Source organism: Podarcis melisellensis, assembly GCF_964234715.1.
Source record: "Podarcis melisellensis genome assembly, chromosome: 10".
Lineage (NCBI taxonomy): Eukaryota > Metazoa > Chordata > Lepidosauria > Squamata > Lacertidae > Podarcis > Podarcis melisellensis.
The window spans coordinates 24,511,436-24,529,202 of NC_138542.1; the positions used below are offsets into that span (position 1 = coordinate 24,511,436).

General features: G+C 42.6%; 1 protein-coding gene across 1 annotated transcript; it reads right to left on the reverse strand.

Annotated features, from left to right (window-relative positions):
* Nucleotides 1-3,828: 3,828 nt before the first annotated feature.
* Nucleotides 3,829-16,226, reverse strand: IFRD1 (interferon related developmental regulator 1). Its single transcript, XM_081928997.1, has 12 exons — nt 15,862-16,226; nt 13,970-14,074; nt 12,982-13,063; nt 11,908-12,032; nt 11,650-11,807; nt 10,812-10,862; nt 10,539-10,717; nt 10,324-10,432; nt 8,468-8,602; nt 7,668-7,796; nt 6,439-6,534; nt 3,829-4,495 (listed from the first exon to the last, which is right to left on the reverse strand). The coding sequence occupies exons 1-12, from the start codon at nt 15,908-15,910 to the stop codon at nt 4,406-4,408; spliced, it is 1,308 nt and encodes a 435-aa protein (XP_081785123.1). The 5' UTR covers nt 15,911-16,226; the 3' UTR covers nt 3,829-4,405.
* Nucleotides 16,227-17,767: the final 1,541 nt, after the last annotated feature.

The window sequence follows — 17,767 nt, forward strand, 5'->3', positions numbered from 1 at the left end:
TGGAAGAGTCAGAAGTCAGCAAGAGCAGAATTTTAATAATGGGGGAACATTCATAATTTATCTTAAAAACCATTGTAAATAACACTTGTAGTTTAATGGTGACTTTTGGACATAATGGAGATGTAAAAGATTTGGATCAGGCATAGGCAAATGTTTGGATCAGGCATATGTTTTGGGACTACAATTCCCATCATCCCTAGCTAACAGGACCAATGGTCAGGGATGATGGGAGTTGTAGTCCGAAAACATCTGGAGGGCCGAGTTTGCCTATGCCTGATTTGGATGATCATAAAAGATGCAGGAGAAAATGATTTAACAACAGGACCCACAAAAGGGAGGAGGGAAGTCCAGGAGATTCTTTGGAATCTTGTTTTTATGTTGTATATTGGATATGTGATTGTAAAACTTTGATCTGAAAACCAAATAAACAAATATTTTAAAAAAGAAAGGCGAAGCGCTGTGATCAATTCTAAAATCAATCCTTAGAAACTGCTAGACCCTAGTAAGATTGTACCCAGCATGTGTACCAATGTCCTAAGACTGTGAGAGGGGTTGTGGGCATCAACAGGTCACTTGTCCCTGACCATTTGCCATCCTGGCTGGTGCTGTTGGGAATCCAACACCTGGAGGCCCACCCCTGGTGTAGAGTAGTTGGACCAATGGTCTGACTCCCTGTATTTCCGGGGGTTGGACTTCATGACCCTCAGGTTCCCTTCCAACTTTACAATTCAGGCTTCTAAGGCAGCTTCCAACTCTTGTTAACACTTTTTAAATTAAATGATAGCATATTTAAACCTAATTTTGATGCAGCAAAAGCTTTTACAGATTACATCCTACTTCTGCTCCTGGATAGTACTGTAAAGATGTGTGTGTTTTCTGGTTCAAGGGTACCTAGGTCACATTGCACCATATTGCATATTAGAACATAATGATGCAGTTGCTTTCCATATAAGAAAAATAACTCATCAGCTATCAGGTCCTATTAGATCCCAAAGTCTCAAGTCTCATTTTTAAAATGAGAAGAGTAAGCAGCAGGTAATATCTACCTCTAGAAGCAAAACTAAGTCCCCCATTGTACAGAATGGAAGATGTGCAGAAATGTTTAGCCGGTGATTGAAAATTGGGCACTTGAGCCACCTGTTGTTGCATAACCCCAAGTAGTGAGAAATTCTGGAAGCAGTGCTACCTGGGTGTGGCATCCATTGGAGGAGAAAGAACAGGACACTTTCATACACCGGTACCTCAGGTTACATACGCTTCAGGTTACACATTCTGCTAACCCAGAAATAGTGCTTCAGGTTAAGAACTTTACTTTGCTTCATGATAAGAACAGAAATTGGGCTCTGGTGGCGCGGCGGCGGCAGGAGGCCCCATTAGCTAAAGTGGTGCTTCAGGTTAAGAACAGACCTCCAGAATGAATTAAGTACTTAACCCGAGGTACCACTGTATTTGATTTAACAAATATAGAAGAGATGTAGAGATGAAAAGCGGTGCACTTGTGACATGTTAACTGCCCCAGATGCCTCTATCCCACCAAGATGCTTTGAACCTTCATCTATCCCTCCCTCTTGGCTTCTGCATCTATTTCAAACAGGTCCTATTTTCCCTCTCACCAATGTTTCTGCACCCATCCATTATTCTGGGAACTTGGTGGGTGCGTCACCTTTGCCAAAGATGTACGGCTCTTTCCTTCTATTTCCCAACCATCTCTTGGCTTCCATGGAGACAATTTACCCAACCATTGTATCATTACAGTAGTAGCCAGCTGGAAGTTGTAGTGTTTAAAGCTGAGAGGAAGGCAGCCTTGGAATGGATCTCTCCTATCATGAAGTACTGGTATAGAAACACCAAAATTCTTAGCCCAGCTGGACAATTGTCTAGCACTGAAGTATTGGGTTGAACTCAGGTTACTGTGGAAAGAGAATCTGGAATGGAAGATTTGGGGTGCTATAACTACTTGCCTGATAAGATGGTATCACCAAGGCAAATACCGGTATTTGGGAAATTACTCTTGCCATATTTATGGATGTTTATTGTTTGTTTACAGACAGTTGCCTTGGTGATATCATCTTGTGTTGATTGAAGCAGTCATTGTATCAGCCCTCTGTTCATTGGTTTATTGATAAGATGGTATGGCAGCCTGATAATCCGATTTAGCCAGTGGAACCAAAGATACAATTGCCTTCTAGTCCACTTCACTGGTTACACCCAAAGGCATTCAAGGTGATCTCCTTTACTCTGCAGTTCTTGATCCTTTGGAATAAAGCAATACCGGCTTGTCCATTTCATCCAGTGACCATCTTGGTACATACTAAATATATTAAGGTAAAGGTAAAGGTACCCCTGCCCGTATGGGCCAGTCTTGACAGACTCTGGGGTTGTGCGCCCATCTCACTTAAGAGGCCAGGGGCCAGCGCTGTCCGGAGACACTTCCGGGTCACGTGGCCAGCGTGACAAAGCTGCATCTGGCGAACCAGAGCCGCACACGGAAACGCCGTTTACCTTCCCGCTGGTAAGCGGTCCCTATTTATCTACTTGCACCCAGAGGTGCTTTCAAACTGCTAGGTTGGCAGGCGCTGGGACCGAGCAGCGGGAGCGCACCCCTTTCGATCGGCAAGTCCTAGGTGCTGAGGCTTTAACCCACAGCGCCACCTGCGTCCCTAAATATATTACATTAGTGTATTTGTCCCCACTTGTTGAGATTGACTTCAACTATAATTGGATAGGGATTTTCATTTCATGCGGCTCAATGTGGTGCCTTCCATAGTTCCAGTTACAGATAGGTAGCCGTGTTGGTCTGCCAGAAGTGTGCATGCACACGAAAGCTCATACCAAGAACTACCTTAGTTGGTCTTTAAGGTGCTACTGGAAGGAATTTTTTTTTGTTTTGACTACGGCAGACCAACACGGCTACCTATCTGTAACTGGATAGGGATTGTCACAGCTTCTGAATCGTGTGCATTCAAGTACTCCATTTGACCAAGTCGCACCTCATCCAGGAAGGAGGAATACAGATGAAACTGACCTATGGAAGGCACAAGCCAGGGTGGTGGAAAAGATCATGCCCTGAAGTTACACTCATCTGTCCTCACTTTCATTTAACTTAGACCTTCTGACTATAACTGATTCATCAGCCAAGAGAAGCTTTTGCTAAGCTTTGGCTTAGGTAGAGCTAGGGTGATGAGAGTTCAAAAAATATTGAGAGCAACATATTGGCAACCACTATTCTAGAGGACCATGTGGCATTTCATGAACTTTGGTGTATCACATTGAATTCTCTCCTGGGTAAGGACAGTCCTTCCAGCATTCAACGTTTAGCTAAGGGAATTACTGCAATACACTTTGTACAGAACTACCTCATTAACTTATAAGGTAGGTGGCAACCAAGAAGAGGGCCTTTTCTGGGTGGCAACTGAACATGTATCTCTACCCAGAAGAGTTTGGTTTTTTTCCATTTTTCCTTTTTGGCAACAAGCAGTAATTATTTTTGGCTGAACTTCTGGAGGCGAAAGATTAAGAACATGTAGTTTTCATTTTGTCTGCTGTTTTACTCCTGACATTTACCTGATTTGGGGATTTATGAGCTAATAAAAAGTCTAGATATCATCTACATATAAGAAGCTGTGGATCACCGAAGACAGCAGTGCCAGCACCGTTATTAATATTTACAGAGCAGTCCTACTGATAGCTCAACTCAATTTTACAATTAGTGTCAAAAGTGATACTTCGGTTTAAACAGCTGTAACCCTTTTATTGCCGGTATATAATTTCCATGCAACTCTCTTTCACATAATTTCATTTCAGACAGACGCTTTGAGGAAAAGCAGCTTTCAGATATAAATAGCTTTTATTATCCAAGTTTCAGCATATGATGCGTAACATTTCTTGAAAGATTTCATGTGCTACTTCACTGTAAAGTCTGTGAGCCAAGCTAGAGGGGTCCATGGCAAGTACACCAAGGTCACTGCCACAGCCGGGATGTTTCATTTTAAAACACGGGTCTATAAAATAGCTTGTTCAGAGGCATGCTTAACCCTACAGATATTCTTATTAGAATCCCCCCATCTTATTAGATTGCTAAAAACAATGAACCTTGAAACAAAGCAACCCTCAGCACCATTTAACCAAGTGTTAAGAATTATGCCAGATTCACGAGCTATCTTACTCACCAATAAAGTGCTACAAAAGCCGCCTCTCTCCCCCTCGTCAGATTACATTCTAATCTACAGTACAGATCCATCTAGGGAGCTAATATACAACATTGTTCTATAGATGGGCAAGAAGATATCTAAGAGATACATAGAGTTTTTAAAAGTCTCATTTCACTTTGAACACCACAATTAATCACACTAAACAGGAATTCAATTTAACCGAACGAAGTCGAAGGTCTTCAGAAGAGCTTGCTCTAGAACACTTCGCCCACATCGGCCCTTTTATCACGGCACTTGTTTCGAGCCTTCGTCCGGGCTTTGAATGCTGCAGAGTTGTACAAATGCTATAAAAACAGCAGAGAAATGCAATCAGCGTTAACATTCCTTCTGACAAGGTTTTGGGGTTATGCATTCATTTTGCACAGACATGCCTCAGTGTATTTGACAACAGTCAATGTGCAAAAATGAGAAAGATTTGTTAAATCTTGTATGCTGCCAGCTGACCTTTACATAGTTCTGCATCACCGAGTTCTAAATAATTCAAGTGGTGGTCTTAGCATTAAAAATTAAAATTACAACCACAATACTTTGTTGATGCAATTGCTGCCCAAAATATCGCACGGCTGGAAGAAAATTCTGCAATCCTTATGATTGCTAAGCAACCATGCCAACACAGTTGGGCTTCTCAGATTTATTATCTGTTTCCGTTCTGATTTTCTACCATACAAATGTATCACTAAGAACCTGGTAAAAGAGCTAATCGTAACACTGATATCCTGGTCACCGTGAAAGCAGATATGCATAGTAACTGTTGCCAGCAGCTGCCACCACTCCCCAACAGCACATTATGAAGGCTGTGCACACAAGTTGTGTATCAAGATAAATGGAATTCTAAGGGAAGGTTTACATACTCAATAAACGTCTCTGCAAAATGTTCCTAAAGGACACCCCTGAAGAGAAATGGAGTTGCCAAAAGATTGCAGTTCAAAGATGCTCTGCTTGCAAAGGGACACTTATGTGGAGTCAAAGCTGACCACATAAATGAAGTCCCCATGTGAATGTCTATAAATTATATCACAACAACTGAAGCAATTTTTCCCCACTGGTGAGACCCTTCTCGAGGGAGGGTTAACCCTTCTCATTCCAGCTTCAAGGCCCCACATGGCTTTTTAAAAGCTTCCATTGGCGCTAAGGCTTTTTAAAACCCTAAATGCTACATCAGGGTAGGGACAAACTGGGAGGAAGCCCTGTGGAGCAGAGGTCCCACAACACAAGACAGCATTTATTTTTGCAGGTCCCTCCGCCATGTGCTACTTTTATGATTCTGGGGATGGACTGCTGTTTATTTTTACACTAACCACTTTCTTGAAAGAACTATTTAAACTTATGAACTTCATAAATTTGGAAGCTGCAATATAGTGCTTTCCTTAGCCATAAGGTTAACTAGAAATGAACAATTTGATACACAATTGGAAGGTGTATGTTTCAGGTGCACGGGTGGCTGAAGTGCACAAGCAGACAGCCCTCAATAATATGGTCTATGTATACTCAGGATCATCTCTTCTCCGGCCTGTCAAATTTATCTCAGCCATCACCCCGGTTCTCTGTTATGCCACCTGTACATCCAGACACAGAAAGCCATTCACAGTTGCTATCTACAACTGTGAAACCACCAGCTTCTCTTACAGACTAGAGGGCGGCAACACCTTCTGAAAGAGTAGGCTGTTGGCCCAAACAGTCAAGATGGAACAGATAAAGTTCTTTAAAGTTATTTCTATCAACAAAGTCAAAAAGCAAAGGCCAGGCTTTCTAGTAGTACATCACTGCATATTTGGGGAATTTATTTGGGGGTGATGGACACCTACTCCAACTCTATTTATCTGTACTGCTTTCCCCTCTTCTTTTCACCAAATTACAATGTCTGCCATGACGGAGAAACCCCAAGCCCAGGATTAGGCAGTGCTGAGCCACATGCTCAGGTTGTGCTACTGAAAGCTCTCTGAAGGTAGAAAAAGACCAAGCAAGACACAGTTTCAGTTAGATCAGGGTTTCCCAAGCTTGGGTTTCCAGTTGGACTACAGTTCCCACCATCCCTGACCACTGGGGTCCTGCTAGCTAGGGATGATGGGAGTTGTAGTTCAAAAACCCTGAGTTAGATGTTTTTGTCAGGAGACTACTTACTGTGCACCCCAGGGCAAGTGGCGAAATCACAAAGCAGAAACTGCACCAAATTTAAAAACCAAACCAAACCAAAGTAAATCAGCTTAACAGAATGCGAGTAACATACCCTTTCAAAACGGGGTATCTTCATGGATTTAAGTGTTGCCTCATCAAGCATCAGTGGCGGCCCGAGTTCAAAGACATTCCGGAGAAGCTCATTGGACTGGATAAAACATTAAGTCATTAGAGTTGAGCAAATGTTGCACCTTCAAGTGTTCAAACATTGCTTGTGACATATTGGCTATCAAGAGCTGCTAAATGTGATTGTAGTACCATTTTTGTTTTCTTTCCATGGTTAAAAATCAAGGAGGGCCCTACTCAAGTAGAGATGAGGTAACAACAAAATGATTTCCTGTTCTATTACCCCCATTTGTGTTTTTAAAGTACAGTGGTGCCCCGCAAGACGAATGCCTCGCAAGACGAAAAACCCGCAAGACGAAAGGGTTTTTTGGTTTTTGCGACGCTTTGCTAGACGATTTTCCCTATGGGCTTGCTTCGCAAGACGAAAGCCCATAGGGAAATCTCCGGGGACCTCTTTTAAATGCTGGCGGTGGAGAGCAAAGCCTTCCCCCCCCCCCTCCGGACTTCAGAAGAGGTCCAGGAAGGCCGGCGGGGGCGAAAGGCTTTGCTCCCCACCGCCAGCATTTTAAAAGCGGTCCGGGATAGCAGGGAAGCGCTTCCCGCTATCCTGGACGGCTTTTGAAGGCAGGCGGGGGGGGGGAGCAAAGACTTTTGCCCCCCGCCAGCCTTCAGAAGAGGTCCAGGACCCCCTGCCTGCGTAACCGGGGGCTTTTAAATCGCCCCGGGACTGTCCGGGGTGATTTAAAAGCGCCCGGACGGCTTTTGAAGGCAGGCAGGGGGGACAAAGACTTTTGTCCCCTGCCCGCCTTCGGAAGAGGTCCAGGACCCCCTGCCTGCCTAACCGGGGGCTTTTAAATTTGTCCCCCCGCCTGCCTAACCGGCGGCTTTTAAATCGCCCCGGGACAGCGAAGCCTTCGCTGCCGCCCGCCAGCATTTTAAGATCGCCCCGGGACAGCGGAGGCGGGAAGGCAGGCGGGGGGGGGAAAGCAAAGACCTTCGCCCCCCGCCAGCCTTCAGAAGAGGTCGGGGGCGGTTTCCATAGGAACGCATTAATTGATTTTTAATGCATTCCTATGGGAAACCGTGCTTCGCAAGACGAAAAACTCGCAAGACGAAAAGACTTGCGGAACGAATTAATTTCGTCTTGCAAGGCACCACTGTAGTTTAAAAAGCACTAAGTACCACTGCCATTCTAATGAAAGTTTTTAAGTTTACCTGCAAATGGTATTGCATCCCCGATCCTAAGATTTCCTTGAAAGTATCGTATGTTTGTTTTTTAACCCAGCAGTCAATGTACATGCGCTCAGGTCCAAATTTGACTGTCTCTGTAGGGAAGTCATGCTCCTGTCAAAATAAACAAGCAGTCATCTCAGGAAAGTGTGGCTTTAGAAATGCAACTTACAGCTGCCGTTGCAAACTAAGACAGTACATTGCTTGACTATTTGTAAAAATCATGCTAATTTCATGACTTATTCTCAAGTGGAGATAGCTGAGCCAGACTCCAATGTATGCCTCCCAAATACTGCTGCAGGCCTTGGATTCTCAATAATTTGCTCATTTTAAACATCAGATTAAAATATAAGAACTAAAAACAAATCCTGTGAAACACAATTTTTGGACCTAGTTGCTATCTCAATGTACTGGGTCCCCATCCCCCCCTTTAATGAAAGCAATTCAGGAATTATTAATGACTCAAGATTCACCTTTGACTACAGGTTAGTCCTCTGACAGCAGTTTGCTCTTTAGACAAAGCCAGTATCTCTCCTGAAAGACCTGAAGTTTCAAAAGCACCCCTCCCCAAAATGCTATTCCCTAAGCAAAAGTGGCCTCCATGGATGCCATCATTAGTATTAAAAATAAAACAAGGTACAATATATTCAATAGGTGTTTCTTAGAACTGAGCAACGTCCCTTATACTAAAAAGAACAAGCTTTTCAAAGCACTTGCTTTTCAAAGATGAAGTCTTAACCAGTAACATTTTATACATTTTTTTACATTTGCTCATTCGTCTTTACCTCTACAGCTCGCAAGACATCTCTGAAGACAGACCGCTGTTTCCTTTTGTCCACTTTGGCACGGTGCTTGTTCCCATCTGTAGCTAGAGCCTTCAGTTTCTGTGTTAGAAGCTCCATATCTTCATAAAAGAAATCCTAGTCAGATGGGGAGGGGGGGAATAACATGTTATTTGTGGGAGTTGAACTTGTTGAATATTTTGCCAACCGTATTTCACATTTCAGTTAGAATACCTCAACTGTCATACAAATCTTCATTAAATGGAGAGATCAAGTTATAACAATACTAAAAGCTAGGTGTTCTGAGAGGTTGTAGGATAAAATAGCCCTCCCTTTAAGGGCAAAATGTCTTCTGAAGTCTACATTTGCTTCTTCTATCCATCACCCTGAAATTTAGAAAGGGGAGATTATTCTTTGTCCTAACTGGAAACTGTAAATTAACCTGATGGTTATTGTGCATGCTTGGTTTCGTTGTTTTAAATTGTTTTGTTGCTGTGACCTGCCTTGGGACCTTTTGGTGAAGTGTGAGAAATCAATCTATTATTATTATTAAGGTTATAAAGTGTCTTTTAGTAGGGGTTTGTTTGGAAATGTAGCCATCATTTCACTGCTCTGATGTGAGTAGCTTCAAGTGAGTAGATGCTGAAATGGTTCTGCATTTCAGACAGGTCTCCTCTTTCCATTCATGACTACTAAAACTGAGTCAGCTCTTGATTCCACCTTTTACCTCCCACATTGTTTATATGTGTGTTTCAGTAGCAACACTGAATATCTTATGTTTCCTTCTCATCTGACTACACCTGTCTGCCCAAGTTGTTCATCACACGATCCTATGTAATGTCTTTATTGGCTGTTCCTATGAGTGGAAAAATTTACTAGTGACAGCTCAATCATTGAAACAATGAGTAGGCTGAAAGATTATTTGGTTTTTGGCAGTGTGTAGGAGCCAATGTTAATGAGGTCAAACAGATGCCATTAACCAAAGTCAAATGCTGTAATCAGAGCTTAAAGTTTTGAACGTTTGTTTAGATATTGTGCAATGGACTGGCTGTCTTGATGAATCTAGTTATTCTTTTTTCTACCATCCTGGGTCACCTAGAGTTTTTATAGGTACCTTACCAAGACAGGTACATAGTTAACTTGAGACTTTTTTCTTCAGTACTGTTAAAGAAAACAGTAAAGATATTAATAAAGCCACTTTAAAATATGATAAAGCAAATTATGGAAGTCTGAAACAATAATGAACTAAGATGATCTTATTGTATCAGCTGCCTATATGCTACCAGGTTCAATTCAAGATTTTGGTATTTAAAGAAACCATTGCAATCATTGCAGGTTGTCCCGCCTTATGCTGTTGCTGTTTTTATTAAGTGGATTTTTTAAAAAAAATCTCATTGAATTTTTGTGCATTGGTAGAAACCACCCTAGAATGATAATCATGTTATGGGGAAAAGTCTAAAAAATTGGAGAAATAAGTAATTTCCCATATAAATGGTATCTCATGTAAGTTTATAATTATGGGAGTGATGTGTTCTCTCTCTCCCCCCCCCCCCCTCACTGAACTAAAACACTGCATGGTCACACGATCTATCGCACTCAAGGGACATGGTAAGACATAACACAGAGCATGACTTCAACTCCTCAGAAATATGATCCTGATTTTTGCAGGTGTTTAGTTGCTACTGAAATATTACATTTGATCCAGATTCTAATAAGACCTATGTATGATCAAATGTTATTCATATGCAGAAAGCCATTATTTCTCCATCATATACATGAAACGCCCAAGATATAGCATAAAAGCTATTTACAAAAATATGCTCTCCATCTTTCCCTGCAGAATCATTCTCTGAACTTACCCCATCTGTTTCTCTTGCTAGTTCAAACAGAAGAGCCAAGGATTCCCCAGCAGCAATCCTCATGTTGACATCGTCACAGGATAACAGGATGGGAAATTTATGCAAATGCCTAGGAAATTTGGGAGCATGTTATTGATCTGCGTTACTGCACACAAAGCCATATTTGATTTAAACTGCACTTCTGGGTATGGTTTCCAAGGGAACAGAATACGCACATTTCAAGTTTCTTCTTCACTTCATTCATTGGGCAGATGGTTAACAGAAGCGTCCATGACAAGAGAGCGCTGATGTGAAGAACTGTATTCTGGGTACTGGAAATGCTATTTGAATTCCTCTCGTTCTGATAGGATTTTGTGAAGATATTTTCCAGGCATTCCATGGTTGTATACAATTCCTGGTTTAAGAAACAGACCGAGACCGTTTAATTCACTGTTTGATCTGGAATGGTTAATTCATAGCTAAATAATACCGTTCATAAAAATGCTTACTGTGATATCATCAGTGGCAATAAAGCAACAGACTCCTAAGCAGGTGGCACACTAGAAAAAGGAAACAGAAGTTAATGCTTTTAACTTTACTGCTACATTTTGTGCTCACAGAACAGACAAAAAATGAGTGAAGCTGTGGTTTAAATCATGTAACATGCTTGTGTCCTTGTCTTCAGACAAGACAACAAAGCATCCTTTAACAGATCAGTCAACCACACACTTTGCAAGTGGTTTCATACAAAAACAAGGGATGTTTACGGTTTTGTCACTGTCTTGGCCAGATCTCAATGTTTAAGGAAGCATGTTACAGGAAAACACCACTCCCAGCTCCCTAGCGGTCTCTTTTCTCCTTCCTTCCTTCCTGGCTAGCTAGCTCTAATACTTCCAAGGGACATGACCCACCAAACCTGCAAGAAACATTCCGAGTTACAATTGCTGTTTTTATCGCCGTGCACCAGGGGTCACCAATGTGGTGCTTGCAAGAAATCTACATCCACAGAGGCCTCCTTCTCCCTGGCCATATCAAGCTTGAAAGAAACATTTTAGAAGAGGTTGTAGTGTGCGCTTGGTTGCAGGGGTGTGTATGTGTGTGTGTGTATGTGGGGTCATGCGCTGTCGCCAGCAACCCTACCACGGAGAGTAAGCGTGACACACAGGCATTGCCTGAAGGTTCAAGACTAAGTTATAAGCCTTGATGCCAAGTCTTCCAAAGAATAAGACACCAATTGACCAGGGAAACATTTTTAGGCCCTCAGGTTCCAACACACACACCACTGCAATATGGGATACAAGGCATCCACTTGCATTTCTTCATCCCAAGTACCAACTTTTTACTTACAGCTTGCCTTGCTTGTACACTTGCTGACGCATCACAGAGAATCTTCTTCAGAATCGGCGCAAGGGTCTTATATATTTCCTCACTTTCAATTCCTGACCCCAGCTGCACACAAAGCAGACAAGCCAATCCTGCTGCTGCACGCTGCTCATCGCTCTTGCCTAAACACAGAAAGCCAGTCATGACTTGGTAGAACTAAATGCAAGAGCAATTAAACCTGACAACAGAATGCTATTTTATAGGAAAAGAGATGCACATTACCTTTCTTTATACAGCGTTCGATGCTATCTGTTAGCGTCATTCTCCTTTCCAGGATGAACTCGTACAGTATTTTTGAAGACAGGGCATTTTTAAGACCTTCAAGAGCTGACTGCCTTGTCTTTGCACTATTGGAGAGTTCATGGTAAAAGGTCAGTTGAAAGCTTTGTGCTGCAAATTTCAATCTGGTTGTGTTATGCATGCTTTAGATTCCACCTCTACCTCCTTCCCAAAAGGCAGAACAACATTTAAGGCTAAGATTTGCAAAGCCAAGATTTGAAAAACTACATATCAGAGCTTCCCATACTAGCACTCAACCTCTGCTGTGGCAAACACATTCGCCCAATTTCTCATTCTGCAATCCTTAATGTCTCAATGCCAAGGAAACACTGCTCATAAAATGTTTTCTCTTCACAGCTCTTTTCCTTTTCTAGGCCTAGGGAAAGACTCTTAGGAAAAGAGCATTTGAGGGAATGGTAACTGGAGGAAGGTAGATATGGCAGGGAATAAGACTCAGGTTTAAATTGAATAAATTCCCAGTGCCTTTAGAAAATGACAGAGTGCTTTCTTGAAGTAGTGGTGAGCTGAGAAATCATGGCAGGCAAGAACATTGAAAAATGATGTGGGTGGAACAAGCTGAAAAAAGTTACTTTCCCTATTATTATCTATTCCCAAATTAAGACATGATGAAGGCTGACTTATACAGTAGCTATCCTAAATGTATCCTAATTCATAGGATTTGCTGCCAAGCTAAGATACAACTTCCTGAACAAATCTGCCCTTGGGTACAATAATTATTACTTATTAAACTTCTATTCTACCCTTCATCTGAGGATCACAGGGCTGGGTTACAATATTATAAAGCTCCTATGACCTCATGGGAAAGCTCTAGCCCACAATTTGCAAAATCTTTTAAGCCAGCCTCCTAAACCAGGTATCTTCCAGATGGTGCTAGACTCTTAATTTGCCCACCAACCCCAGACAGTGCTCAAGGATGATGGGACAGGAGCCCTAAACATCCGGAGAACAAACATCCAGATGGTCAATTTAAGCTTTTACTTCTCAGACCTCCCATACCTCTTGTCCAACGTGAGGTCAATTAATCCCTTCAGCTTGTACTCCAAATCTTCTTGCGTTGCTTCCTCATCAACTTCAGGCCCTACACATATGTGACAAGACAGTACGATTACAATTAATAAACCTAGCCTCACAGAATGAGTCTTCAGAGTCTTGTGGAAATTATACATTATCTGATTTAATCCATGTAAGGTCTCCTCCACTTCTGCCTGGCCACCAAGCCTTCAGTGGAGGATCTGCTCTGTGTGTTTCTGGTCTGACCCCGTAATAAATCAATTCATTCATACTTGATCTGCTCTGTGTTCCACTGCTGGGCAATAGTGGAGTTGGCAGATAGATGGGGCTGGACCTCCACTATGGCAGCCAGGTTTACGAACCGGCCCCATTACTAAAGGTGTTTTGATGCCATGTAAAAACATTTATTCATTTGTGGAGGGGGAGAATAATCTGGACAAATAACCCCCCTAGAGTTTCTACTTGTACAGTGGACCCTCCGGATACGAATCAAATTCATTCCGGGAGTCCATCTGCAACCCAGAAAGTCCGTAGGCAGAAACGCTGCTTCTGCGCAGGCCGCAATTGAGCGCTTCTGCACATGCGGCAAAACCCAAAAGTTATGTATCCAGAGCGGTACGTAACTAGAGGGTCCACTGTATGCTCTTTCAGAAAGGGGGCTTTGTGAGTACCCAACACAGCTATTACCTTGTAGTAGGCAAAACTTGCTTCACTCAATGACTAGTCTACTCCAGATAATAATGTGAAAGTGTAACAAATACATGAAACATAAATTCTTTGACTTGCCTTAGTTTCATAAAGGAGCTACAAATTAGACCCCCCCCCCAAGTTATCTTGAGGGTTAGGTGCTTTTAAATAAAGTAGCATTTCGAAATAAAATATACCACATTCAATCCAAACCAAACTCTTTCCAAATGTAATAAGCATTTCATGTCTGCAGTAGTTTCCTAATAAGACACAAAGGTTAACATACCATCCTCAGTGATGCTGGAAGGATCACTGAAGCCACTGCAGTGACTCATAGTTTCAATTGATGCATCTTCATCACTAAAAGACTGCATATTTCTGTGCTGGGCACCTAGGAAAAGCATTTGGAGCAGTCAACATCAACACAGGGTAATACTCTGGAATGTCTACGCCATCAAGACCAATATACTGCCAATTTTATGTGTTGGGAAGGAATACCGACAGCTATATCTCAAAGACAAATTATTTCAACAAGCCATAGTTCTGTCTTACCGTATATGCGTGGCAGCCTGTTTTCAAACTATTCTGCTATCATCTATTCTTAACTGCCTAAGTTCTTTTAACCTCCCAGTATCTGCACATTAAACAAAGTGTAACATTCCTCTGCTGTCAACCATTTGCAACATGCTACCCGGCAGAATTTCTCTGGCCAAAGAACAGCCTTGTTGGCATAGAAGTAAGCTTTTACTAAAACAAAATGGGAGGCATGCAGTCCAACACACAGCAAGTATACAAATGTGGCAGGAGCAGTTTATAAGACTACCCTATTATGCATGTTGCATTTCTAGACTTCATCCAGCTTCATTTGCAGGCCCAATCACAACTATTACTATGAGGCACCACTAAAAAACCACTAAATATAGATATTTTTATAAAGTTTTTAAGTCACAGTATCAAACTCAGGTAGAATAAACAGAAAGCATCAGAATTCTCAACTCTTGGGGCGGGGGTCAAGCAATATCTAGCCAATTTCACTGGGTTAGAATTGCTGTATACTCACACTGGCCTCACATGTTAATTTTATCAACAGCCACAACACATAATTACATCACTGAGGTTGCATAAATGTCTAGTGACTAATCGTCTTCCAAGATGCCTAGTTCTCATCTTTTTATTTTGAGCAATGAGCAACATCTTGCTGCTTTTAGACCTATTAGATGATACCTGTCACAGCCTTGCAGGTATTTTCAGATTACCAGGAGAACCGGAGAGTTTATTTCTGTGTATAATTTAAATGGTACCTAAGACTGAAATATATCACTGCATATGAAACAAAGCTAAACAGATTAGATTTGAGCAGCAAGTTGTATTATTAATCTGTGCCTTTACAATTTATATTGCATTTTGAATCTTTTCCCATCAAGCAACAATATGGGTCCGATTGCTCAATCTTTGTGAGCATTTGTTTAGGATAGAGGCCTGAAGGAACATAACCACATAGTTTTATTTATTGCTTCACCACAAAATCTAAAGCTGTCCATAGCAAATACCAAAATGATTGGAGACTTGTCCTCCCATTTAAAGCCTTTCAGTGTCCACAAATACATTTACATAAGTTGTTCTCTGTCTCGATTTCATCTTGGCCCAATATACCTGAAGGAGTATCTCCAACCCCATCATTCAGCCTTCTGAGTCTTCTGGCTGCTCCCTCACTGCGAGAAGTGAGGCAGAAGTTCTTCTCGATAGTGGCACCCTCCCTGTGGATCACCCTCCCAACAGATGTCAAGGAAATAAGCATCTATCTGACTTTTAGATGGCATCTGAAGGTAGCCCTGTATCAGGAAGTTCTTAATGTCTGATATTTTATTATAAAGTGCTGGAAACCGCCCAGAGAGTCTGGGGAAACAGGCAGGGTATAAAAAATAAATTAATTTATTTTTAGTAGTAGAAATAGTAGTAAATCTGTCTGTGCTTGGCTACCGAGACCATAAACACATGACCTTTCAAACACATCTATTTGGAGGGGATCCCTAACCTGGCAGAGAGAGAGAGAGGACCTGAAATACAGGCCAGGTGGCAACCTTAACAGAGAACAAGAAGCTCGCTTCCCGCCACCCGTGGGAACTACAGCCCCCATTACGCCCCGCGGCGGGGGCGCATGCGCGCCGGCTCCCTCACCTGACGTTCCGCGCGGGTTACCCCCTCCCCGCCGCTTGGACTTGGGCATGGCAGCGGCCTTGTAGCGGCGACGGCTTCGCGCGCGGCTCCTTCCCGGTGCTCCCTCTCTGGGGTTCTCGTCGGCCTGGCTTTTGTTTCTCCCCCTCGCCCGGGCAGCGCTGACAATCAGCCGATGGAAGAGCAGGAGCGCTTTTTATTATAGAAACGTCTCTGTGAGGCCGGCTTCCCGGACCGAGGCAGCGGATGCGATTGAGGAAAGCAGGCGATAGGCAAAGCTGTAGCAGCGGCAGAAATCCCCGTGGATGCCCGTGAACGGAATCGATACATGTTTCTCCTCTCAGACGCCAAGGAACTAAAGGCGGGGGACTGACGCTGACGTGGCTTTTATAGGGAACCCAGCGGAGGCGGAGGCGGTGTAGTGACGTTCAGGGGCGTGGCTTAGAAACGACCAATGGCAGCCGCAGGTTTCCGTGACGTATAAGAGGGGAGCCGCGCATTGACCTCTGGGGCGTGTGGTTTCCCCCCCCCCCAGCATCCCTTTCTCTCGAAGTTCCGCGGTCGTTTACAAGGGCGGTGCCTCTCGCAGCTGCCGCTTCATTTCTTCCCCTTCCAGACACAAGGGATCGTTCCAGGCCCCCGTGGCATGCTGGGAACTGTAGTCTGTACCCTTTCCGGGGCCATTGCGGTACACGGCGGTCTCACGTCGGCCGCCTTGCCTCCGTCGTTGTCCTCAGATAACCTCCTGGTAGTTCGCTGTTCCAGACAGAAACTGAGGCGAAGGTTATTCGCTTGCACAGCCCTCGAGCGAAGGGTCGGGATGCATGAAATGATATCACCTCCTCCTTAGCCCTGGAAACTTTGAAAGCCCAAATAGCACTTTAAATATATTTTAACATAGGGACAGGGATTTATTATTTTTATTCTTTTATTATTAAGTTTATATACTGCCCCATGCACGCAGATCACAGGATAAAATCACAATATAAAACCACAAAATACATAATCAAAATAAAAACAAGAACAACCCAATAACTCCCCGCAAATAATCAGAGAGGGAAAACAGAATTTAAAACACATGTACACAATACTTGTAATAAAAAAATAAGACTTGAAGAAATCACACCCTAAGTAGACTGGTAGTAAGTACATAGTTACCAGCATACATACTCTCCAACATTTCTCCGTTGAAAATAAGGATATCCTCTTCAATAATAATAATAATACTAATACAGTCACTCTGGGCAGCTTCCAACATACATAGAAATATAATGAAGCAATAAACTTTTTTTTTATAAAAAAAACCACCTTTCTTATACACTACATGCTTCAGATGATTTCTAAAGGTTGTACAGTTACTTATGAAAATAGGGATGTCCTAAGAAATAGCGGGACATTCCAGGATCAAATCAGAAACTAGGACAGCTTCTGTAAATCCAGGACTATCACTGGAAAAGAGGGACACTTGGAGGGTCTGCAGAAGACACATACTTTAAACATATATTTGATTTTTCTGATCATTAGGATTTGGACATTGATACCCTTACACATGTTTATTCAGAAATAACTGTAATCCTATCCCCACTTACCTGGGAGTAAACCTCACTGAATTACTTATGAGTAGACATTAGGATTGCACAGTATGTCCCGCTGAGTTTAACAGAGGTTACTTTCTTTTCTGTTTACCAGATTGGAGTGCAAATTTAAATGAAAATGCCTACAACAAGAAGAGTACAGTAGGGGACATTTTTAGTACAGATTATTTTATTATGGCACAGCTTTTCGTAGGCACCTGTCTACCAAAGTACATAAGAGTCCTGCTGAATCAGAGCAAGCGTCTATTTAGTCCAGCCTACATAGATCTGGGGGACGCGGGTGGGGCTGTGGGTTAAACCACAGAGCCTAGGAC